Source organism: Gymnoscopelus braueri (assembly GCF_963280865.1).
Source record: "Gymnoscopelus braueri genome assembly, chromosome: 19".
Taxonomy (NCBI): Eukaryota; Metazoa; Chordata; class Actinopteri; order Myctophiformes; family Myctophidae; genus Gymnoscopelus; species Gymnoscopelus braueri.
The window spans coordinates 6,724,797-6,752,064 of NC_137621.1; the positions used below are offsets into that span (position 1 = coordinate 6,724,797).

The following is a 27,268-nucleotide window of genomic DNA, read 5'->3' on the forward strand; positions in this document are numbered from 1 at the left end:
TTATTTTTTTAAACAAATATGTGCTACAAATTAGATGAACAGTTGGACAAGTTTTTCTTCCCTATGTTGTCATCTAGCTCGCCTTACATTAACTAAAGCCGTGAGGTCACTGAAGCACTCTGTAATGCTAACAGAGAGCACCGTGCAACATTCTACGACAGTGCTGGACAGGGATCATTTTCAACCATGACTTGGGGAACTCATGAAACAGATCACGGCTTCACGAAGACCTTATGCCTGAGTTTTACTTAGTTGTGTTGCAGTGTCGCGCACCTGGGGTCCCAGGGGATGATTGATGACCATTGACGCCGTGCCTCCTGTAGCACTCGCATTTAACCTCAACATTCAGTTCTTTCATGCAGATTTTCTCAGCTCTGAACATTTTTAGATCGGCGCTGAGTTGCATATCAATCCCACGCCTGTACATCAAATATTCGACAAAATTTGTTATAGACATGTTTTTCTTGTCTGCAACCAATACATTCATGAACCACTTTCACCCGGGGCATCCCTGTTTTGCCCATCATGCCATCATAGGTTCACATTTTAAAACGTTGTATTGTGACGATCTACAAGCTCAAAACGTGCCGTAATGCGACACGTCGTGAACTTGTGGATCAGCTATTTCCGTTACTTCGGAAAAATGGGGCTTATGTGGTAACTTTTTCTTTGCCATTCCCAAGGTTTTATTTTTGAATCTTTTCTCTGGAATGACGTGTCTGTAGTCAGTCTACAACATTGGTTCTCAAAGTGGGGTCCGGGGACCCCCAGGGGTCTTGGGGGGGGGGGGGGGGTCCCCATGAAAAACTAGTTCATATGGCGTCAAAATCATTTTAACCACTTAACCACTGGTCTACAAGCTCACATTGCACAATGAGCGTGTGTAGACAGACTTTTAGGTGCGCGACATCGGCACGCAACCCAAGTATAAATCTCCCTTTACACTGAGGTGGGGGGGGGGGGGGGGGGGGTGGACACTTCACCAAAACACACGTAGCTTGTGTTATCAAGGCTTGAAATGTTTTTTTTTAATGTGGTTTTGAAAGCGTGGTGACATCATAAGTCATTCTTTACCTGATTTCTTTTAAAGAAAATTACATTTTACATGCTCACAGACACTGTGAGAATATCGTCAAAGATACAAATTTTGAATTTTCTGTGAGATTCGTCGAGGTTTCCAATTTAAACACCAAGTTCCTGTACTTACCTTTAAAATGCAATGATTGTTCAAAAGCATACAGTAGAATGATTATAATACAGAGTGGTTTTTTTTTTTCCCGATAGAGCCCTGCAATGCGTTGTTCTTTTTTTTAAAGTTTTTTTTATAGAAAGTAAAGAAAACAGGCTTTAGTTCTACAGTGCAAAAAGCTGGCTGTTAACATGCACTCAGCTTAAAACCTAACGAAATCATGTCATACGAGAGAGGAGCAACGTTAGCCTTGTGCTCTCCAAGTCACAGGAGACTTTAGCCATAGTCAACAGGAGGGGGTTTCAACACACCAACAAGGAGTAAACTTATACATTATAGCACTGAGCTCAACCGAAGGGGAGGAGGACTATACCACATTTTTGTTGGACGGATTTCAACCCCCAAAAAAACTCTTCCCGTTCCATCATCACCGAACCTGGTGGTGACATTTCATTTGGCAGCCAGCCAAACAGCTTGAGAAAAAAAAAACACGGCATCCGTTTGAAACCAAGTGGAAAAAAAAACACCTTTTCTTTTTCTCTGTCTCCCCTCTGTTTCTCTCTCTCTCTCTTCAGCGTCGCTTTGAACCATTAGAAGCAAATAAAAGTTGTGTTCGATCTGCATGCAAAGAGTGAGATAAAATAAGGAGGGAAAACAATTCCGGTAAATTAAATATCATCATTTGCCTACTACATTAATGATTTTAGTCTCTAAAGTTCATTTGGCACAAAGTTCCAGACCTATAAATGCAAAGTCCACGCCCTCTTAAGCGCGTCTTAAATTCATTAATATGTTTTTTTTCCTCTATTCCTAGGTTGTATGGATGAATACAGCAAAAAGTGAGAGAATTTATTAAATTATACTTCTCTTTTATATATATATATTTATATATTTATATACATTTATATATTGTATATTAAATTGTATTTACATTGAAAAGACATCTGCAGCTCCTCTCCTCTCACAGCCAAATGTATACAAACAGGTTGGGGGCTGAATAGGACTCGCCCTCCCTTGCCCTTCTCTGTACAAGAATCTAGCTAGCTAAAATAAAGTGCCAGCGCCGGCGCTAAACGCGCGCAAGGGCGCCGCCCAGCTGTCGGCGCGATGGCGCCCCCCCCCCTAATTGACGTAGTAGAACCAGTAGACCAGGTTGAAGAAGGTGAAGGCGATGGGGAAGACGACGCGGGACCACTTGTCTATGGCGTTGACATCCGTGAGGTCGGGGATCTTGACCTTGAGCTGCGAGGCCCTCCGCCGCAGGCGGCTCTTCTTCTGGCCGCCGACGGGCCGGTCGAGGGCCGGCCGGCCGTACAGGTCCCGGCTGGTCATGGGCTTGCGGTACTGTATGCTGGCGCTGTCGTAGGAGAACATGGTGGCGCGCGGGTCGTTGAGGGCGCCCATGCCGCCCATGCCGCCCATGCCGCCCATGCCGCCCATGCCGGCCATCATGTCCGTGCCGCCCATCTCGTTGGTCATGTTGGTCAGGAGGATGTTGCCGTGGGCGTCCACCTGCGGAGGAGTGGGGAGTGGGGCGGAGGGGCGGCCATTTTGATTTCAGTTAAAGCAAAACACAACGGGCAAAAACTATCAGTCGCATGTTTTTTAGTTATGGAGAGGACAGTCAGCATCAATAGAACCTTATACAATAACATTATTAAAATCTCATTATATGGACCATAATAAAAAAAATATATATAAAAAAAAAAAAAAAATATATATATATATATATATAAACACCTAAAAAACATGATTAAAGAAGAAGACAAAAGAATATGCTACATTATATCTGCATGTCCACTGTTTCCAACTCATTAGCAGCGTACAGTAAGTTGGTAGGGGCAGGTCGATTATACATTATAGTGTAGATTAGGGTCCCAGAGATTAGAAAGATTGTATGAAATGGGGGTCCGCCAAATGGGGGCCTAATTGCATATCAATCTGGGGGTAATTGTTCGGTGCCCTTTTGACATTCCGGCCCCTGCCTCTCCAAATCCCTCTGCACGTCCCTGGCCTATAGCTAGCTTGCCGCTTATAACAAACGGAAATTTGTCTCAACTCTTTCAGAATTTAGCAGCATTTCTGAAAGAGGAAACTGTAATCTTAAATCCAGTGTCTGTAGAATTAATGCGTGTTCAACTGCTGACCAAAAACCCCATGGGTTTCAAACTCCTACTCTGCAATAAAAGTGTATGCATTCATATTGATACATAAGGTAACATGATAAGGTAGCAACAAGCTAGCTTGTTACCTTGAAGATAATTTGTTTGTCGGCATACGCCAACATTGGGCCCCCACCTTCACTTAATGCGGCCCGCAGGTTAATATCGGAATGCTGATATATTATTGATTTCAGCTGTTACAATTCCAAACATGCAAACATGACCCGCTTTAATTACTTCAGTCTATATTAGCAGCTTATAATGACTAGTATTACAATTCTATTGTCCTTTTTATGTCCAATGTATTTGTATTTAAGTTCATAAAGTTAACATAAGTATAAGTAAATGCATTTGAAATTAAATAAAACATTTCAGGATTCCAATTCAAAAATAGCAAAAACAAAATCAGGATTTCAGTTAAAAAATAGCAAAAATGGCAGATCTACAAGCTCAAAACGCGTCTGCGACGCGCTTACGAGCTTGTAGATCGGCTATTTTTGCTACAGTACTTTTGTACGGCATTAACCCATTGATACCTGGAACGCATCTGTGTCACTTTAGATGTCTTTGGCTATTCAAAAATAGCAGATATACAAGCTCATAGCGCGGCACCGAGTGCCGCGCTATGAGCTTGTAGATCTGCTATTTTTGAAAAAAATCTTGAATAAAAAATCTTGAAAGAAAATGTTTTAGATTTTTTTTTCAAAATGTTTCAAAATTTCAAAACTTTCAAAAAACCTCAGGTCTTAATGGGTTAATTCACAAAAAAGGTAAGAGGTGTCTGCCCGACGGTATATGCAATGTGGCCCTCTGGAGTGAGTGTGGAAATATATGGCCCTCTCCATCATCCAAGTTGCCCACCCCCTGGTATACACTGTAGCTCGATTCGTAGCTCGCTGAGAATAGCCGACCAACGAGCTTCACAACGCACCGCATTCCACGGGGGCGTTGTGAGCTTGTAGGTCCGTCCAGTGGTGGAAAAAGTACTCAAATTCCATACTTAAGTAAAAGTACCAATACTGCAATATAAAAATACTCTGTTACAAGTAAAAGTCCAGAATAAAAAACTTACTTGAGTAAAAGTACAAAAGTATTGGCATCAAAATGTACTTAAAGTACCAAAAGTAAAAGTACTAAATATTTGAAAATAGCCGATCTACAAGCTCACAACGCGTCGCGATGCGACGCGTTGTGAGCTTGTAGATCTGCTATTTTCAAATAGCCTAGGTTTAAAATAGGTTTAAAGTGGTTAATGTGTGTTTCATTATATCATAATTTATATCTGAAAAGTAACTAGTAACTAAAGTTTTCAAGTATATGTAGTGGAGTAAAAGTACAATATTTGCCTCTGAGATGTAGTGGAGTAGAAGTAAAAGTATTGGAAATTGGAAATACTCAAGTAAAGTACAAATACCTCAAAATTGTACTTAAGTACAGTACTTAAGTAAATGTACTTAGTTACTTTCCACCACTGGGTCCGTCCCACACTCACCCTGCCAGATGCTGAAAAAAAACTAGTCCACGCCTTTACTGCAATGCACACACTACACTCAGCGGGATCCCCTAGCAACTAGCGAGAGCCTCCAGTGGCTTCATCAGTGCATTCAAAACTGTACTAGCTGCTAAGATCCTGATGAGAGTGCGGAAATATATATACGACCACATCACACACCCATCCTCCTCCTCCGTTCACTTCACTGGCTCCCCATCTCCCTCAGGACTGAATACAAGATCTAACCCTTCTGACACATCAGTACAGAACCCCCTCCCCCCCACCCTACCTCAAAGAATTCCTTCACCACACAGGCCTCCACTCTTCCAACACCTTCTCCTCCTCTATCCCCCCCCCCCCCCCGGGACCGAAGCTCTGCACCATGGGTGACCGGGCCTTCTGCTCTACTGCCTCTATTTCGCTCTATTTAAAAAAAAAAGTTTTTCTTTTTTTGTCTCCGCCAGGCCGAAGGCGTGGCCAACACTATGTTTTGCACCCTGTCCGTACACCCGTGTGTGTGTGTGTGTGTCCGTCCGTCTGCAAGCAGCTAATCTCTGGCACCGTTGGCCCGATCGTGGCGAAACTGTGCACACACACTCCCTGGATGCCAGAGCAGAACCTTTGCACCGAGTTTTTCAGATCGGCCTGTTCTAGCGCCACCAGGAGGCCGCAAATCGGTACAAAGTATCTCTATAGCCATGTGATCAAGACGGATCTGTCCGATTTTTCATGTTCCATCCTGATTGGCTAACATTGGCTTCCAAAGTTTGCAGGATTGGTCCGTTTGAAAAAAGAAAATGCTTCAAATCATGAACGCAGTGTGCAATTTCCGTGACATTTTGCACACACATTCCCACTAGGCCGAGGAAGAAATGCCACCCTTTTCACATTGGCCTGTTATAGCACCACCAGCAGGTCGATTTTTGCAAAACAAATTTTTGGAACAAAATGCCTCAAATCATGAACGCAGCGCCCGATTGCCGTGAAAGGCCTAGGAAGAGATGGTACCCTTTTCACATTGGCCTATTATAGCGCCACCAGGAGGCCACAATAACATACCTGACCTGGCGGAGATCTGTGCTCCGACGAGCACTTTTTCTAGTTTTCTATTGGCAAAATAAGCTATGGCTTCATACCTTTTCGGTCAGAAATGTGGTTATTTTCTCCATTATAATTTTTTTACCTATGAAATCTAAACTTTATGTTACAACATAATTGACCGAAATAAACTAAACTAAACTAAACTCTACTGCCCCACGTCTGTGGAACGCTCTCCCCGACCACTTGAGAGCGCCACAGTCGCCACAGTCGTAGTTACTGACGCTTTTAAAAATAGTAATACAAAAAAAACTTTTTAACAAAACGTTTTCTTAACACATCGGGTGCCAAAAACGGTCAGGACCATTTTTGACTAGCGAGTACCCCAGATGTCTGTACTAAATGTTTAATTGAGAAGGTTACTTCATTTCATTGTATGTGGGAGTGTCCCAAGATGCAAATATTTTGGAATGAAGTCATAAAGTGTCTGTCAGAGTTCTTTAAAACTACAGTTCCTCTAAGTGCTAAACTCTGTATATCCAATGAACTTTATACAAACATCAAACCAGACTAAAATCTTGGACGTTGGACTTCTTCAAGCCAGGAGAGTTGTTGCGCTATGTTGTAAAAACTCAGATGCTCCAACATTAAGGATGTGGCAAAGTTTGCAGGATTGGTCCGTTTGAAAAAAGAAAATGCTTCAAATCATGAACACAGTGTGCAATTTCCGTGAAATTTTGCACACACATTCCCACTAGGCCGAGGAAGAAATGCCACCCTTTTCACATTGGCCTGTTATAGCACCACCAGCAGGTCGATTTTTGCAAAACACATTTTTGGAACAAAATGCCTCAAATCATGAACGCAGCGCCCGATTGCCGTGAAAGGCCTAGGAAGAGATGGTACCCTTTTCACATTGGCCTATTATAGCGCCACCAGGAGGCCACAATAACATACCTGACCTGGCGGAGATCTGTGCTCCGACGAGCACTTTTTCTAGTTTTCTATTGGCAAAATAAGCTATGGCTTCATACCTTTTCGGTCAGAAATGTGGTTATTTTCTCCATTATAATTTTTTTACCTATGAAATCTAAACTTTATGTTACAACATAATTGACCGAAATAAACTAAACTAAACTAAACTCTACTGCCCCACGTCTGTGGAACGCTCTCCCCGACCACTTGAGAGCGCCACAGTCGCCACAGTCGTAGTTACTGACGCTTTTAAAAATAGTAATACAAAAAAAACTTTTTAACAAAACGTTTTCTTAACACATCGGGTGCCAAAAACGGTCAGGACCATTTTTGAGAATCCAAACGAGGAGTGCTGAAAACGGTCCAGACCGTTTTCGACCCAATTTAATTTGTGGGGCCCACGTGGGGCGCTCTAACGAAACTTTGGGATCATCCTAGGAGTTTCTGAAAAGGAGAGGCCGGATCCATGTCAAAAATCCTTCCGGTCGGCCTTTCCAATGTTATCTCCTTGACTAAAAGCTTAATATCTCCATTTCTTTTTAACGTGGTGGAAGTGAGCCGTTTTCGATCGGCGATCACTCTGCAATGGAGGAACGCGTTAGAAATATTATTGTTCCAGGCGTTAGTCGGGACCCTCCGCCGTCTCGCACGCACGCTTTGTTTACATGCACTTCCGCGTCGGGGCTTCTACAGCACGAAACGTATCAACATAAGTGGATGGAAGAATAGCCGGCACTGAACGTATAATATTTGAATAAACCTCTGGCACCCAATGTGTTAATTTTATCCGTAGGTCTTTTTCCCTATATGCCTTGATTTTACTTAGTTTTTAATCAACTTTTTTTTTTACCCCTATATGTTGGGTCTTATATATATATATTTTTTTTGCCTTTGCTGTTTTCATGCCAATGTTTATAAACCTCGTAACCCTTTGAGATATTTGTGAAAATGTAAAGTGCGGTGCAAATCGGGTTGAGTGGAAACCTCATTATGTCCAAAACTGTTAAAAAATACGGAGATAAGAGGTTTCCGCCCCCGACAGCAACGGAATGAAATGTGTCATCATCAGTTTCGTCGTGCGACAGGACATATACAGTGGTGGAAAGTAACTAAGTACATTTACTTAAGTACTGTACTTAAGTACAATTCTGAGGTATTTGTACTTTACTTGAGTATTTCCAATTTCCAATACTTTTACTTCTACTCCACTACATCTCAGAGGCAAATATTGTACTTTTACTCCACTACATTTACTTGAAAACTTTAGTTACTAGTTACTTTTCAGATATAAATTATGATGTAATGAAACATACATTAACCACTTTAAACCTATTTTAAACCTAGGCTATTTGAAAATAGCAGATCTACAAGCTCACAACGCGTCGCAGCGCAACGCGTTGTGAGCTTGTAGATCGGCTATTTTCAAATATTTAGTACTTTTACTTTTGATACTTTAAGTACATTTTGATGCCAATACTTTTGTACTTTTACTCAAGTACATTTTTTATTCTGGACTTCTACTTGTAACAGAGTATTTTTATATTGCAGTATTGGTACTTTTACTTAAGTAAAGAATTTGAGTACTTTTTCCACCACTTCATCATCAGTTTCGTCGTGCGACAGGACATATAAATGAGGCATACATTCAGCATTTTATCAATTATCCTCGTCCGCCCACCTGTACTTTGTTGCCCTCCAAAGCCCTCTTGTTCTCGATGGAGGTCTTGGCCTGATTCTCTGCTTTTTTCTTCTGCAGGTGTGGCCCCCGGCCGAAGAAGATGTAGTTGACGAAGGCGTACTCCAGCAGCGCCAGAAAGACGAACACGAAGCAGCCCATCAGGTAGATGTCGATGGCCTTGACGTACGGGATCTTTGGCAGGGTCTCCCTCAGGTGGGTGTTGATGGTTGTCATGGTGAGCACCGTGGTGATGCCTAAACGAAGAGCAAATATGGCGGATTTAGAAAGATACGCCATCCCAATTGTAGACGGGAAATGGTACACACGAAAACAAGCCCAAAACACACACACACACGCACGCGCACACACACACACACACACACACACACACACACACACACACACACACACACACACACACACACACACACACACACACACACACACACACACACACACACACACACAGTGAAATATTTGAAATATATTCGAAACATTTTAACAACACAAATTTAAATAAATAAATAAATGATCAAATAAAAAAAAGACGGAGGTTTTAAGTTGTGGCATATCAACGGTATTCAGAAAATAATGGACCTCTATGCAGACAGAGTTATGCTCTCATTTCAACATTTATGTCGGAGATACCAAACCCCTAAAAAACCTTGTTTTAAATATTTACAGTTTACATTTACATGTCATCAAAATTTGATCAGATAATGTATATACCACCCCTATCAACACTTGAGAAAACGTTAAACTCAGAGGGGAGAGGACACTGTATCTGTATATTACAATCTGTTAGTTGAATATAGTACTGATTCGACAACAGATAAATTAAATGGACATTCAATGGTCAGACATGGTGACACAGATTGGAAACAGGCATGTTTAAAAGTGCAAAAGCAGACAATAAATACAAGGTTTAAATTACTCCAATATACATGGTTAATGAGAATGTATATAACTCCTGTCAAACTCCATCATATGTCCGCTAGTACCCCAGATGTCTGTACTAAATGTTTAATTGAGAAGGTTACTTTATTTCATTGTATGTGGGAGTGTCCCAAGATGCAAATATTTTGGAATGAAGTCATAAAGTGTCTGTCAGAGTTCTTTAAAACTACAGTTCCTCTAAGTGCTAAACTCTGTATATCCAATGAACTTTATACAATCATCAAACCAGACTAAAATCTTGGACGTTGGACTTCTTCAAGCCAGGAGAGTTGTTGCGCTATGTTGTAAAAACTCAGATGCTCCAACATTAAAGGAGAATTTTGGACTAAAGTTTTCTTACCTTTTCTATGATGTTATGATATCTTAGGATGAATGGTACAGTAGAAAAATTTCATAACTCCACCCCTGAGCCGCCACAGCTTAAAAGGTGCACGGATAGGCCTTAGGTTAGATCACATATCTGTTTTTTTTTTTTTTATGAGATCTGACGCTCATAGTGACAGAACACTGTCCCAAAAAACAAAAAAAAACAACAAAAAAAAAGTCTCGCTAGACGAGATTGAAATCTCGAGATTTCAATCTCGTCTAGCGAGACTTCTGTTTTTTTTTTTTGGTTGCATAGTGTTCTGTCACTATGAACGTCAGATCTCACAAAAAAAATAAAAAATAAAAGCTGTTAAAATATGTGATCTAACCTAAGGCCTATCCGCGCACCTTTTAACTCATTCACTGCCACAATTATTGCTGGCCGCGTTTGCCCACTGCTAGAGATTTTTCATCGAAAAAAAAAAGTACTCAGGAGCCGAGATACAGAATTTTTAAGTTTTAAGTTAACAAGGAAGTGGATGGGAGTCTAGATCTTTAAACAATCATATCTCCTTGGTCTTTGGGTCAAAAAAAAAAACGTTTTTTACGTCAGTGGCAGGATTGGTAAACGGGAAAAATTACGTTTTTTACGTCAGTGGCAGTGAATGAGTTGGCTCAGGGGTGGAGCTATGAAAAATTTCTACTGTACCATTCATCCTAAGATATCATAACGTCATAGAAAAGGTAAGAAAACTTTAGTCCAAAATTCTCCTTTAAGGATGTGGCACAGGGAACATGAATGCTATGGAGACCATTACTTAAGAGAAAAGGAAACTTATTATTATATTTTATTTATTTATTTTTTTACAATAATGCAAGTGCAAGGGTATATGTATATGAATGTATATGTAGTGCATGTTACCAAAAAAATATTTAAAAAAAGACTACACAGTCCATATTTGGGCGTATACTGTAGCCGCATTGGGAACTCCTTGTGTGGTTGTGGCTGTGTCGTGGTGACATGGGTGTGACGTCAGAGGTCCACCCGCCCGCCAGTGTTCTCACCCCTGTGATGTCTCAGACTCAGAGTGATGTCAGAGCGTGACATCATCAGTGACATCATCAGGACCATATAACCGACTGCTTGCCAGCAGTAATGTTGTCAGATCGTCAAGCCAACCTTCCCAGCTCTCTCAACTGGACAACTCTTGGACATTTCCCCAGTGTTCCACAATCCTGTTACCTAATCTTTGGATTCTTCATCCAATCCTTGTGACAGCATCTAGAATCCACTGTGCATAGTGCAGGTTAAAGAAATGTTTTGCTGGACAGTGCGTCAGAAAGGAGGACCAGAAAGATCCCTCCATGCTGCTGTGGCAGTGGGCCACAAGGTGTACTCCTTTGGAGGGTACCAATCTGCCGCGGAGGAGGACACGCGTCAGATTGATGTGCATGTCTACAACACAGTGTCTTTGCGCTGGGAGAAGTTGCCCCCAGTGACAAGTGGAACCAATGAGGTTCCCTCCATACGCTGGAGCCACACAGCTGTGCTGATAGAAAATGTCATCTACATCTGGGGAGGATGGAATATAATAGACGATGATGATGATGAAGCCTTCAACACGCTTTATGCATTTGACGTGGACACCCACAGATGGTTCAAGCCCAGTGTTTCTGGGACGGTTCCAGAGGCGAGGGCCGACCACTCAGCCTGTGTCTTGGGGAAGGTCATGTATATCTTTGGAGGATGGACTATATCCCGGCCCACATCTGACATCTACAAGCTGGACACCACCACAATGGCCTGGTCTTTAATTGATACGAGAGGCGCGCCGGCACCCAATTCATCACGTCACTCTGCCACCATGATAGGGAGAAAGATGTTTGTATTCGGGGGGGACACGGACGAGGAGGACCGCTACAACGACATCAACGTGTTTGACACGGAGACCAACTGCTGGCTGGAAATACCCCATGCACAGCATCCAGAAGGACGCGAGGGTCACGCAGCCTTTGCTTACAATGGAGAGCTGTACATTTTTGGCGGTGACAACGGTCGTAAGGACAATGTTTTTGGAAAACATTTTTTTTGGAAATTAAACCCGGAGACATTCTCCTGGAAGAAGATCGAGCCCATGGGGAGAAAGAAATGCCTGTGTTGCATGTCTATGATGTGCTGTTGCATGGTGGGAGATCGTGTCATCCTATTTGGAGGATACAGACGCACACCTCATGACCTGCATATCTTAGACTTAAAACCTAGTCTGGAGACGTTATGCAAGGCAGCAGTTATTGAGTACGGTCTGGAGCAGTCAGTACTCCCACAAAACATCAAGTGGGAACTGCATAATGGATATCCACAATTGGGCAGGCAGCATCTTTGACGTCTCCGTATTTGGGCAAGGTATCAACCCGATTCGGCAGTCGTCAAGAGGGGGCATGCCCATATATGGAGATGCATAATAATAATAATAATAATGATACATCAGACTTATATAGCGCTTTTCTAGTACCCAAAGTCGCTTTACAAAACAGCTTAAAAACTATTTTATTAGGAGAAAAAAAACATTAAAAAGGCTAAAAACAAAAGGCTAAGACTTAGAGGAAGAAAGTGAGGTTTGGTTTGGGTTAGGCAGGGAAAGTGAGTCTAAAGAGGTGGGTTTAAAGGGAGGCTTTGAACACGGCAAGAGTGGGGGCGGCTTTGATGTGAGGTGGGTGAGTGGGTTCCAAAGGGTGGGGGCCGCAACTGAAAATGCCCTGTCACCCCAGGTGCGTTTTTTTTTTATTTTTTTGGGGAAGTCCAGGAGGTTTGCATTGCCAGACCTGAGGGAGCGGGAGGGGGCGTGGCTTTGGAGGAGGTCAGAGAGGTAGCGGGGGGCCTGGTTATTGAGGGCTTTAGGTGGTGATGAGTATTTTGAAATCAATTCTGTGTTTACTGGGAGCCAATGAAGGTTATGGAGGACTGGGATGATGTGGTCTCTGGATCTGGTTCTGGTGAGGAGGCGGGCAGCAGAGTTTTGGACATATTGAAGTTTTTTTTAGAGTTTTTGCGGTGGCACCGTAGGGGAGACTATTGCAGTAGTCGAGTCTGATAAATGTGAGTGTTTCTGCAGCAGTTTGGGATAGAGTGGGACGGAGGCGGGCGATATTTCTGAGGTGAAAGAAGGCTGTTTTTGTGATGTGATTGACGTGGGATTGGAAGGAGAGGGTGGGATCCAGGATGACACCAAGGTTTCTGACTTTGGTGGAGGGGGTGACAGTGCAGCGGTCAATATTGAGGGAAAAGTTATGAGTGGGGCGGGTGAGGGCATTTGGACCGATGATGAGAATTTCAGATTTGTTGCAATTGAGTTTGAGGAAGTTCTTTTTGCATCCAGGACTTTATGTCAGTCAAACAGGAGGTGAGGGTGGAGATGGTGGTAGCAGTGATGGTTTTGGAGGGGAGATAGAGCTGTGTGTCATCTGCGTAGCAATGGAAACTGAGGCCGTGGTGAAGGAAGATTTGTCTGAGGGGGAGGATATAGAGAATAAACAGGAGGGGGCCAAGCACTGAGCCCTGGGGGACACCGTGGGTGACAGAGGTTGTGGTGGATTTGGAGTTATTTATGGAAATGAAATGATGTCTGTCGGAGAGGTAGGATGTAAACCAGGAGAGGACAGTACCGATGATTCCGAGGGTGGTTTTGAGGCGTGAGAGGAGTATGGAGTGGTTGATGGTGTCAAAAGCAGCACTGAGGTCAAGGAGGACGAGGATATTGAGTGAACCGCAGGAGTCGCAGGAGAGCAGGATGTCGTTGGTGACTTTGATGAGGGCAGTCTCTGTACTGTGTTTGGAGCGGAAGCCGGATTGAACATTTTCGAAGAGGTTATTGGATTCAAGGCAATATTATGCATGTGCCCATATGTATGCATGTGCCCATATATGGGCATGCCCCCTTTTAAGCCCATATATGGAGCTGACTCGTGCTTTGTTTATGGTTATGTCGTCATAGTGACGTGGCCGTGGTTTGTTTATGTTGTCATAGTGACATGGCCGTGGTTTGTTTATGTTGTCATAGTGACATGGCCGTGGTTTGTTTATGTTGTCATAGTGACATGGCCGTGGTCTGTTTATGACTGAGTCAGACATCAGAGGACCGCCCGCTGGCCCTCCCATTAGACAATTTTAATATAGGATATAGATTCCAGACCGCCGGACCTCTGGCGTCGCGCTCGCGTCGCCATGACTTACCTATATCCATGTAGGGAGTTCCCAATGCGGCTGCGCCCAAATATGGAGTGGTTTGCGCCTAACATCAATATGTCATCATGGCACCAGGCGCAAATAAATTAGTCAGCTCCATATACAGTATGGCCACAAAAGGGAGCATGCCCATATATGGCCAATATATTGATGATATCAGAGATCTCCATATATGGGCATAAAAGGGCCAAGGACTGACAGATACAGAGGTCTCCATATATGGGCATCAAAGGGACACACGTAGACAGATAGATACAGAGATCTCCATATATGGGCATAAAAGGGACTCTAGATGTGAGGACCGAACTTCTAGTACTGTAAACCATTGGTTCTCAAAGTGGGGTCCCCACTTTATTTTATTTATTTATTCATTTCATTTTCCAAAAGGAACATTAAAAATAAATGAATAATTGAAAAAACACGGTATCCTCACTTATTAGAAGGACAATATCAGTCACCAGAACCAAGGACGGGTGTTTTCAATGAATCTAACATGGTTAAAATGGAGTTTGAAGTTACAATGAGTTTGTATAGGAAGGGGGCGTGTCTGATACAATTAATATCAAATATCTAAATACTGAATCAACTAACTTAAAAACTGTCCGCGGTGCTCCCAAAAGCCTGAGTGGACGATAAAATTACCCACATTTTTTTAAAAAGTAAAATATCCCTTTAAAGTCATAATATTTTCATCAACTAAATATCCAATTGATTTAGTCGACTAATATGCATTTTGGCGGGCTGTGATGGAGTCGTAATGCCTGATTCATACTTCGCTGCGTGCCGTAAACACGCTCGCAACACGTCTTGTAGATCTGCTGTTTTCAGCAGCGAAGCATAAAGTGACTTGTATTTTAGTTCTACTGGATCTCTTCTCCACTAGTCCCTCCATAACATTGTAGTCTAGTTTTTATTTGTTGACGAAATTGTCAGCGTATTTAGTCAAATGTTTTAGTCGACAAAATAAACACTGGGTTTTTGCAGCTGCAGCAGCTTCAGTGCCTTTAACCCTTTAAAGGTTCTATGACATTTATTTTCACTTTTTATGTTTTTTTGGGGGTTTTATGACAATTATGTCAATTACACCCAAAAAATCTGAACTTTGAACATTCAGTGGATTTTCTGTGGTCTGGGGTTTGCTGAATAATTAGGCTGAAAAGTAATCTGAGCTTGGCCCTTCGGCAGTGAGGTCACAGCCGATTAATATTAATCCCGCCCACTGGGGGGGACGGGGGACGGAGCAGAGGCGATGATTGACAGGCAAAATCCCTCACCAGCGACACCCGCAGGCAAAGATTTCTTTTTTCATTGCAGTTGAAAAGGCTTTAGAAATGTGAGAGAAAAACACCTGCCATGGATCAATGGAGTGGAATTTTTGGTTAAAACTTTCTATACACGTTTGAAGGACTTTTAACGTGTGGTAAAACTGAACGTCATGAAACCTTTAAGACCTGAGGCCGATTCTACAAATGTCTTCTAAATCCAGTTTTCTGAACCACTTATGTTGCTATATCAGTAGTTCTCAAACGTTTTCATGTCAAGGACCCCCAAAATGATATGTAGTTGGACCCCCATCTCAAAATATGTAGTTCCGGGGACCACCCCCAGAAGCAAAAATTTAAGTTACAAATGTTCGCTTTGAAAAAAAAAAAATATATATTCAAAGATTTGCACAAATGTTCAAGATTTTTCAAAAATAGCAGATCTACAAACCGAGTGCCGCGCTACGAAATTTTTTAAGGTTAATGTTAATGTTAATGTTAGGTTTAAGGTTAGGTTTAGGGTTAAGTCCATTCAACGCACACAGTAGAACACAAATACTGTATGCTCACTCCCTTTATTTTTGTGATTTCAATCACTTAAAACATTCAACGTCTTTGTAATTGAGAGAATATCCCTTTGGTTAGAACAGATTTTCAAGTTTGTACTCGATTGTTTAAACTCATAAAATAATTGCATGAGTGACATTGGGAAATTTCAAATATTATCAAGGTATTCCCGGGCACCCCTGGACTGACATCATGCATAGCACCCTAGGGTGCCACGCACCAGGAAACCCGTTTGTTTATCTGGGAATTATTTGACAAAAATAATCACATTGCTGCATCACTCTCCAAAAAAAAAAGCTCACATCCCTGGACATTTGGTGTCCTGCAAAATAACTCTTTCGATTCATTTCCTTCATTCATTTTTAATTCGTTCTGGACCAAAAAAAAACCTCAGCGAGATGTAATCGCCCCCCCCCCCAGCCGATGTCCATACTGACACAGCAGAGCCCCAGTAACAGGAGACTAATGGCTATTATAAATACTGCAAAGGACGGACCATTGACTTGATATGCCTCTCTCTTTCACCTCAGTAATTCAAGCTGCTCCCCGGGGCTCGCTCCCAGCCAGTGCACTCCATTGCCTCTGCTGTGGAATGGAGACTAATGGTCAGTGTACATCTCCGCCGCTCTGCCACATATGTGCTACAGCCCGGGATTTGTGAGTGCAGAGTGGCGGCGATGGTGAGAGGCCCCAGGTGGAAGGTAATGGAGTACATTCACTCGAGTAACAATAATATCGAGGTTTTCTTACTTTACTCGAGAGTCCACATTTTTTTCTTAATTTATACTTCTGCTCCAATACATTTCCGAGGCAGATTATTATTATTATTATTTTCTTTACTCCACTACAGTGTAGACAGTGACTACAGTCAAATGTTCCTGTTCTTGCAGTGCGCTGCGTTGCAGTGTGTTGTGTGGTGTGGTGTGGTACAGACCATTGTGTTGCAGTGTGGTGCGGTGTTGCAGTGCATTGCGGTACATTGCATTGTGGTGTGTTGCAGTGCATTGCGGTAAAGTGCATTGTGTTGCAGTGCATTGTGGTAAAGTGCATTGTGTTGCAGTGCATTGTGGTAAAGTGCATTGTGTTGCAGTGCATTGCGGTACATTGCATTGTGGTGTGTTGCAGTGCATTGCGTTAAATCGCATTGTGCTCCAGTGCATTGCGGTAAAGTGCATTGTGCTCCAGTGCATTGTGGTAAAGTGCATTGTGTTGCAGTGCATTGCGGTAAAGTGCATTGTGGTAAAGTGCATTGTGCTCCAGTGCATTGCGGTAAAGTGCATTGTGCTCCAGTGCATTGCGGTAAAGTGCATTGTGCTCCAGTGCATTGCGGTAAAGTGCATTGTGCTCCAGTGCATTGTGGTAAAGTGCATTGTGTTGCAGTGCATTGTGGTAAAGTGCATTGTGTTGGAGTGCATTGTGGTAAAGTGCATTGCGGTAAAGTGCATTGTGTTGCAGTGCATTGTGGTAAAGTGCATTGTGTTGCAGTGCATTGTGGTAAAGTGCATTGCGTTGCAGTGCATTGTGTTGCAGTGCATTGTGTTGCAGTGCATTGTGGTAAAGTGCATTGGGTCGCAGTGCATTGTGGTAAAGTGCATTGGGTCGCAGTGCATTGCGTTAAATCGCATTGCGGTAAAGTGCATTGTGTTGCAGTGCATTGTGGTAAAGTGCATTGTGTTGCAGTGCATTGTGGTAAAGTGCATTGTGTTGCAGTGCATTGTGGTAAAGTGCATTGTGCTCCAGTGCATTGCGGTAAAGCGCATTGTGTTGCAGTGCATTGTGGTAAAGTGCATTGTGTTGCAGTGCATTGTGGTAAAGTGCATTGTGTTGCAGTGCATTGTGGTAAAGTGCATTGGGTCGCAGTGCATTGTGGTAAAGTGCATTGCGGTAAAGTGCATTGTGTTGCAGTGCATTGTGGTAAAGTGCATTGTGGTAAAGTGCATTGTGTTGCAGTGCATTGTGTTGCAGTGCATTGTGGTAAAGTGCATTGTGTTGCAGTGCATTGTGGTAAAGTGCATTATGCTCCAGTGCATTGCGGTAAAGTGCATTGTGTTGCAGTGCATTGTGGTAAAGTGCATTGTGTTGCAGTGCATTGTGTTGCAGTGCATTGTGGTAAAGTGCATTGTGTTGCAGTGCATTGTGGTAAAGTGCATTGTGTTGCAGTGCATTGTGGTAACGTGCATTATGCTCCAGTGCATTGCGGTAAAGTGCATTGTGTTGCAGTGCATTGTGGTAAAGTGCATTGTGTTGCAGTGCATTGTGTTGCAGTGCATCGTGTTGCAGTGCATTGTGTTGCAGTGCATTGTGGTAAAGTGCATCGTGTTGCAGTGCATTGTGGTAAAGTGCATTGTGTTGCAGTGCATTGTGGTAAAGTGCATTGTGTTGCAGTGCATTGTGGTAAAGTGCATTGTGTTGCAGTGCATTGTGGCAAAGTGCATCGTGTTGCAGTGCATTGTGGTAAAGTGCATCGTGTTGCAGTGCATTGCGGTAAAGTGCATTGTGTTGCAGTGCATTGTGGTAAAGTGCATTGTGTTGCAGTGCATTGTGGCAAAGTGCATCGTGTTGCAGTGCATTGTGGTAAAGTGCATCGTGTTGCAGTGCATTGCGGTAAAGTGCATTGTGTTGCAGTGCATTGTGGTAAAGTGCATTATGCTCCAGTGCATTGCGGAAAAGTGCATTGTGTTGCAGTGCATTGCGGTAAAGTGCATTATGCTCCAGTGCATTGCGGAAAAGTGCATTGTGTTGCAGTGCATTGCGGTAAAGTGCATTATGCTCCAGTGCATTGCGATAAAGTGCAGTGCAGTGCAGTGCAGTGCGGTGCGGTGCGGTGCGGTGCAGTGCAGTGCAGTGCAGTGCGGTGCAGTACATACCAATATGATAACCCTTGACTACCAGTTCCAGCAACAGCAGCAGCAGCAGTACAACTGAAAGCAGGAGCTTCAGTGTATGTGTGTGTGTGTGTGTGTGTGTGTGTGTGTGTGTGTGTGTGTGTGTGTGTGTGTGTGTGTGTGTGTGTGTGTGTGTGTGTGTGTGTGTGTGTGTGTGTTGTAAGCAGGGCCGCAGTGTTGTTGCCATTAGAGAAGCTAGCGAAATCATCACTGTATGCAATTCATCTTTGCAAATTCATCAGCAACTTTGTCCTGATCAATACTTCCCTTTGCTTCTCTCCCTCTCTCTCTCTCTCGACCAACAGGAGGACAGGATATGAGCGAGAGAAGCTTCTAGCAGTGGAGCACACAGGTAACAGTTAAGCACACAGGTAGCAGGTACCTTTTTTAATGAAGTGAGCGATGCTCTTTGCGGTGGTGTGTGCGCTGTTGACGGTGAGATTGCTATCTGGCAGTAATAGCACGTATAGGCAGATCTCTGTCTGGCTATTATCTCCCCAGAGGTTAGGACTTTTAGAGAGATGAACAGGCTGCTTTTCTGCCCCCCCCCCCCCTCCCACGTGCACTCTATGCTAAAACCTTGTATCTCCATATTTCAACTTTGTATATGTTTTCTTAAATGAATGCCCAACTTCGTCAAACTCCTATGCTCCACTGGGAGCGATAGGCCTAAGTAAGTAAGTAAGTAAGTAAGTATGTATGTAAGTAAGTATGTAAGTAAGTAAGTAAGTAAGTAAGTAAGTGAGTCGTCAAACAAGTGTCGCACAAACTTAGTGAAAATAGCTGATCTACAAGCTCCCAACGGGTCGCGATGCGACTATCAGAATACATAGTAATTTAACCTTTAATTTAACAAAGGAATATCACTTACCCTAACTTTAATATCATTTTTGTTACAGTAATAAAGAACAGGGAAAACTGTTGCGCCTTTCTTTGTCCTTTGTTCACGAGTTAAAAATGTATTAAGATCATTTTGAAAATAGCCGATCTACAAGCTCACAATGCGTCGCGATGCGATGCGACGCGACGCATTGTGAGCTTGTAGATCTGCCATTTTCAAATGGCCGAAATGTATATAGGGCTGAAGTGGAATAGTGTGTCTTGCGATAATAATCTAAGTCTAAAATGTAAAGTAGAAGTAAAAGTACAGACAAGTGGAAATACTTGAGTAAATGTACTTAGTTATTTTAGACCACTGTCAGGGACCAGCCCGCATCTCCATTGAGATTGACCTGTGTGTGTGTGTGTGTGTGTGTGTGTGTGTGTGTGTGTGTGTGTGTGTGTGTGTGTGTGTGTGTGTGTGTGTGTGTGTGTGTGTGTGTGTGTGTGTGTGTGTGTGTGTGTGTGTGTGTGTGTGTCAGTCTGATCGGCCTCTATGCTGTTTTCAATGTAGTTCTTCACTGTAATTCCAATGCAAAAAAACAGATGCTGCTGAAACACAGAAAAAGTGTGTATGACCTGAGGCTAATGTACAACAAGGAATTTAGAATTCGGTATAGACACGTTTTAGGACACGTGCTATTATGATTAGGTTTGAGGCTCATAACAGGGTTATATACAGTAACACACACACGCGTACGTGCGTGCGCACGCACACACACACACACACACGCGCGTACAAGTACACACACAACACAAAACACACAACGCACGCACACACACAATGTGTCGCGATGCAACGCATTGTGAGCTTGTGGATCTGCTATTTTCAAAGGATTTTTATACATTTCATACATTTGGAAACTTGTGAAATAGGACATTCTGCATAATGAGTAGTATTTCTACATTGCAGTATTTAATACTTTTACTTGAGTAAATAAATTGAGTACTTTTCCCACCACTGAGAGAGAGAGAGAGCCAATGCTGTACATTTCTATCCAAGAATGAAAAATCACAGGAGTTGCACACTTCACTGTCTAACCTGCTGGACCCCAGGTATCCACTCAACACTGTACCTCATTAAACCATGGTGTATACATACCGCTTTGTAATCTCACTCAACACTGTACCTCATTAAACCATGGTGTATACATACCGCTTTGTAATCTCACTCAACACTGTATTGCAGCTCATTAGGCTAACGTTCACCGCAGGTAACTAATCAACATTACCTCATTAAGCTAATGTTCACCTCCAGTATCACAACACTGTACAGTACCTCATTAAAGAAGTAGTTCACCCCAAAACGTATTTATTTTCCATCAATTACACAGCCTGCGTGAAGCCTTGAATTCATGGAGATGTTTTTGTTTGTGTCGCAATCCTGAGCCAATAATTTGTGACCAAATTAGGCTGGCGTTGAGTCATCTAGCATTTTTTCATTTTCAATTTTTTCAGGTCATATGAAAGCAGGGAATCATAGCAAAATAATGATATGTTGGTTAATAAGATTGAGTGAATAGTTTTTGAAACTACAGCTTATAGAACTGAAGTAGAGAAAACACCACTTGAATGGCTCCCATTCAGAGTAGTACTACTGGGCTACTGGACACACACACACACACACACACACACACACACACACACACACACACACACACACACACACACACACACACACACACACACACACACACACACACACACACACACACACACACACACACACACACACACACACACACACACACACACACACACACACACGGAAGTACCAGAAACGGAACCGGAAATGGCCGGAAACGGAAGTATATTAAAAAGTATCGATATTTTTTTTTAAGTATCGATACCCAAGCGATACTCAGACAACCGATCGATATATCGATACAAGTATCGATATGCCCATCACTAACACACACACACACTTTTTTCCCTCTAGTCTACACCTATAGCCTCTTTGCCGAAAATAGCAGATCTGCTATTTTCGGCTAATGTTCCCCTCAGAAAAGGAAATGTAGGGTTCAAGTGGTTAATGTAAAAAAACGAAATCCTATCACACAAAGATTTGGCGGACCCCCTATAGTAGCTCTGAGGACCCCCTAGGGGTCCCGGACCCCCTGTTGAAGACCCCTGAGCTAGCTAATAATATAAGCTTATGGCTCTGGAAAAACAGGTGACAAATAGAAAGAGAGACAGACCCAAGGCCACCCTGGCAGCTGAGGCGTCATAGTTGATCCAGAAGGAGACCCAGGACAGGATGGTGATCAGGGTGGAGGGCATGTAGGTCTGCAGGATGAAGTAACCGATGTTCCTCTTCAGCTTGAAGCTCAGCGACAGCCGAGGGTACGAACCTGTGACACACAGACAGACAGACAGACAGGCAGGCAGACAGACAGACAGACAGACAGACAGACAGACAGACAGACAGACAGACAGACAGACAGACAGACAGACAGACGACAGACAGACAGACAGACAGACAGACAGACAGACAGGCAGGCAGACAGACAGACAGACAGACAGGGTGGCTGATTAGTGCTACCTATACCAAGGGGATCCCAAACCATTTAGCCGGAGACCTTTAAGCCAGTGGAAAGCCAGTGGGTCCGGGGACCCCTAGGGGTCCTTAAGGGGGTTCCAGGGTTGGTCACCAGCAAAATGAGTTACAGTAATATTAGCCTGGCATGGCCAGACTAATATCACTGCGTAGATATTAGTCTGGAATCTCTGTGTGTAACCTGCATTTCCGAGGGCCGGGGCAAATAAAAAAAATGCGTCTGGTGATAAACCCGGCCCCATATTTGCATACTTTGCCCTGATTGGTCCCTCACAACTTCGGAGGGAGAGAAATCCAATCTCTACAGAGAGGGGCCAGACCTAATCTGCTGAGGGCAATTTTTATTTTGCAATGGCAGATTGGTTTGGAACCAGGCTACAGTAATATAGCATTGGAAGTCAGTTTAACCACTCTAACCCTATGGCTATTTGAAAATAGTGAGCTTGTAGATCTGCTATTTTCAAAAAAATCTTTAACAAAATGTTAACAACACAAATAAAGCGAGTCCCTGGTACAACATGTTTTCAGATGGGGGTCCGTCTGCGGCCAAATACAAAGTAATTTGGGGGGCACTCGGTGCCGCGCTATGAGCTTGTATTTTTTTGAATAGCCAAAGAAATAAAAAAATCACACCCTGTGTGAAGTGGGCGGTGTCTTGCTAGCTAATCACAATACTGAATGGAGTCAACCAATCATGTACAAAAAATAAATACATTTATTGAAACACTCTTTATGATGGAAGAAACCATAACTTAGTTATGGTTTCTTATATAGGGCTATGCACATGTGTCATGTGACACTGGCCAATCACAGTCCTGAATAGACTGTGATTGGCCAATCACGGTGCAGGGTTAGGCGGGGTACATTTTTGGCCAATCACAGCGCAGGATTTGTTGTACAAATATCCAAACCTCACTTAGAGGGGCGGTTTCACCGCCCAAAAAATGACAGATGTTTCCCCGGTCTTAATGGGTATAGAGTAGAAGTTGAGATGTTTTACCGGTAGCGAACACGGCTTTGGTCTGGAGGGTCCGGTGGTCCATGATGGAGAACTGGGGCAGCTCGATGTTCTCCACCCCCGTGACGGACTTCCCAGATATTCCAATCTGCCAGTAGAACTCTATGTCATCAGTGGTGTATCCGTCTGTTGGGGGACAAGAAGAGGAACCAGAGACACACATTTTGACTTCAACCAGCAGAAGAGACACCCACCCATGGGCACAGCTGTGCTGTATTCATTTAAAAAAAAATAGCCGATCTACGCGTTCACAACACATCACATCCAGGCACGGATGAAGACTGACACGGGGCCCCTGGGTTTAACAATCTTTGAGGGTCCCCCACACTACCCAGAATGGGCAGTGGGGTGGGGTGCAAACACTGTATTCAGATTGTAAGGCATTTGTTGGTCAAGAAAGCACCTGTATAGAGACCTACAAGATGTACTGTCTAAAAGGGCCCTATAGGAGCCCTCAACAAACAAACAAACAAACAAATAAATAAAGTTAGAGAACCACTGGAATAGAGCTTTGCATTGTGATGCGTTGTGAGCTTGTACTGTAGATCTGCGATATTCTCTATTTAAACAAACACTAAGGCCGTTGGTTAAGTGTGTCTGTGTGGGTTTTTCTAAATGATAAACGATAACTAGAAAAAGTGCTCCTCGGAGCACAGGTGTCCACCAGGTCAGGTAGGTTATTGTGGGCCAGCAACGTTCGGAATTCAGTCATTATAGAGGTGAGTGGAATCTGTAGAATATTTTTTTTCTTATTTTTTTTTACGATTTTGTAACCCATTTTTTCACCCAGTGCCAATTGCCTATGCAATCCTGGGTGCTACTCTCCCTCTGCCAGCCTAGGGAGAGCCCGCCAGAACTGAGCTTATGCCTCCTTCAATGCATGAGGAGCTAGCAGGCCGCTTCTTGTCACCTGACAGGGGAGAGTTTCCCCGGTAGGACGTAACGCGTGGAAGGAACACGTTATTCCAACCAGTTCCTTTCCCCTCCATCAGGCGCCCCGGCTGACCAGGGGGAGGCAGTATAGAGACCAGGATTACTGCATGTTTTTTGTGAGGGTACCTACCCTAGGAGACACGGGGAGAACATGCAAATTCCACACAGAGTAGGCCCTTTCGCCAACCCCACCTAGGGTATGGGCACTGAATTAGTACATTTTTAATTCCGGACTTTTACTTGTAACGGAGTACTACTTCTACATTTCAGTATTGATACTTTTACTTTAAGTAAGATATTTGAGTGCTTTTTTCCACCAGTGCCGCTTTGGACGTAAGAGGTTTCCACGCTGACAGCGTGACGATATCATGTCTCTTCCTAGAGGCCGTCTTTGAAAAGCAGTTTAAGAGCAAAAACTGTCCAGAGGGAGAACACTGAAGCCGACCCTGGGCGCAGGCGTGTGTGTGTGTGTGTGTGTGTGTGTGTGTGTGTGTGTGTGTGTGTGTGTGTGTGTGTGTGTGTGTGTGTGTGTGTGTGTGTGTGTGTGTGTGTGTGTGCGTGTGTCCGCCCCGTCTGCCTGGATGCTGATGGCCACCATGTGACATACTGTATAACTTAACTATGCATGCAGGTAAAAGCCATCTATTATTCAACCAAAGCACTCCAGGTCCAGGTCCAAGCCAACGCCAGAGATGCCAGTGTGCATTAAGAGGCTAGCTGTGTGCATTAAGAGGCTAGCTGTGTGCATTAAGAGGCTAGCTGTGTGCATTAGAGAGGCTAGCTGTGTGCATTAGCCCATTAAAACCGGGAACACACATCTGTGTAACCCACTTTAACCATTATTTTATACTTTGGGCTATTCAAAAATAGCAGATCTACAAGCTCATAGCGCGGCACCGAGTGCAGCGCTATGAGCTTGTAGATCATTAAAAATAATAATAATAATAATCGTGAAAATCTGTGAAAATCTTTGAATATATATATTCTTTTCAAGTGAACTTTTTTAACTCAAATCTTTGCTTCTGGACCCCCTTCTCAAACATGTTTTGAGATGGGGGTCCGCGGCCAAATACAAAAAGTTTGTGAACCACTGATTATAGCAACATAAGTTTTTTCAAAAAACTGTTTTAGATTTAGAAGACATTTGTAGAATCCCCCAGAAGCATAGATTTGAGTTAAAAATGTTCACTTTAAAAATAATATACATTCAAAGATTTGCACACATTTTCACAATGAAAAAAAATAAAAAAGCAGATCTACAAGCTCATAGCTCAATATCTGCTATTTTGGAATAGCCAAAGTATAAGATTATATGGTTCAAATCTAAAATGACTTTCCGGGTCTTAATGGGTTAAAGCTATAGCCGCTGCCGTGAAGTACAGCTTGACCTCAGCCAAGTCCCTTCATCAGCAAAGTGCTGTGTGGACATGATGAGGTTTCGCTAACTTAACCACTTAATCCCCTCTATTCTCAGGAAAACGGACCGCTTTTCCCCCTCCATCTACACCAAATATCTAGCTATCTTTGGCGAACGTTCCTCCCAGAATTGGGGTGCTGCTGGGGTTCAAGTGCTTTACCACTTTAAAAGCTATATATCCCTATTGTGGGAATAGCTTTGGCAGGAAAATACCAGATCAACAAGCTCACAACGCGTTTTTTTTCTTCTAAAATAACTTGTCGGCCACCGGGCCATTCATTGGTCGGCCCGCAGGGCATTTGCCCGCTGTGTCAAAAGGCCGGTCCACCACTGCTTGTACCTCGTGCCGCGCTGCACATGTAAAAAAGAAATATATATAATCGTGGAAATCTTTGAATATATACATATATATGTTTTAAAGCGAAACATTTTAACTCTGATCTGTGCTTCTGCTTATGTTGTCCCTGGAACAACATATTTTGAGAAGGGGGTCCGCGGCCAAATACATATCATTTTGGGGGTCCTTGACATGGAAAAGTTGGACCCCTTGGCTGAGAGCGAGATAAAGCAGGGACCCCCATTATATATTGTATAGAATATTATTTTTTTCATAGATTTCATAGGCAGCTTCATAGACTTGTTTCACTGTACTTAGCCTGCTCTTTCCCCCCCTATACTAAACCACAAAATAGCAGATCTACAAGCGCACAACGCCTCGCAGCGCGAGGCGTTGTGTGCTTGTAGATCTGCTATTGTTGGCCAAAGTTCTCCTCAGAATAGAGATGCTTGGTTGAAGTGGCTAATGTAAAAATCCCTCAAAAGATTTGGCGGACCCCCTGTAGTAACACTGAGGACCCCCTAGGGGTCCCGGACCCCCTGTTGAAGACCTCTGTTCTAGATTTTTCAAAAATAGCAGATCTACACGCTCATAGCGCGGCACTCGGTGTAGATCTGCTATTTTTTAATGGCCAAAGTATAACATATGGATGAAGTGGTTACACAGTCAGATGCGTTTCCAGATGGAATGGATTATTAAAATGTGCCGTGCAGGAGCAGCGCTGAACATTGTGTTTCAGTGCTCTCTCTCTCTCTCTCCTCTCAGTGTCCAGTGTTCTCTGGTGGAATGCTCTGGGCGCTAAAGAGAAGACTAAAACAAAACTAAACAAAAAACACCTACCAAAAAAAAACTCCTTGGAATAGGCACTGCCCATAGAGTTAAAAATAATAGAGAGGGCACCGGAAATCCCCTCCCATCCACTTGCATTGAGGCGAACAGCCTTCTACCATGCCGTTGAAGGCACAAGGGGCGAGGCTTCCCCTATTGGGCGGGCGCGCGGGCGGGGACTTCTTTCCTCTACAATAGAAGAGTTAGGACATCACATTCTAATACAAACCGAATACCCAGTTTAAGCACCAGCCTCAGTGGTGCACCTCTCTAATCATTGGACTACCGATCCGCCACTTCGAGAGTCTGGGTTTGACTCCCGCTTGGGACAATACTTTTTCAAACAACCGCAGACTATTTTTTTCGCCGATAAAGTATAGTTTTGGACCATGACGGAGGCGCACCGACTCAGCAGACCTTGAGGCCGAGGAGTCGCGCCCGAGCGCCTCCAGGCGCGAGTGCCCGCGACGACCGGCCGATGGTCTGGTAGTCGACTAAGCGCCGTCCGAGTATGTACCGATAGGCACAGAATCGTAAATGATGTT

At 43.4% G+C, this 27,268-nt stretch overlaps 1 protein-coding gene across 1 annotated transcript in view; it reads right to left on the reverse strand.

Annotated features, from left to right (window-relative positions):
• Positions 1-2,311: 2,311 nt before the first annotated feature.
• gabrb1 (gamma-aminobutyric acid type A receptor subunit beta1) overlaps positions 2,312-27,268 on the reverse strand; it is a gene marked incomplete at both ends in the record, with an annotated part of 204,514 nt that continues 179,557 nt past the window's right edge. The window contains 4 exons of the mRNA XM_080413964.1: positions 2,312-2,701; positions 8,535-8,788; positions 21,832-21,984; positions 23,191-23,334. Coding sequence (XP_080270090.1) covers positions 2,312-2,701; positions 8,535-8,788; positions 21,832-21,984; positions 23,191-23,334 — 941 coding nt within the window. The remainder of the gene's footprint in view (positions 2,702-8,534; positions 8,789-21,831; positions 21,985-23,190; positions 23,335-27,268) is intronic.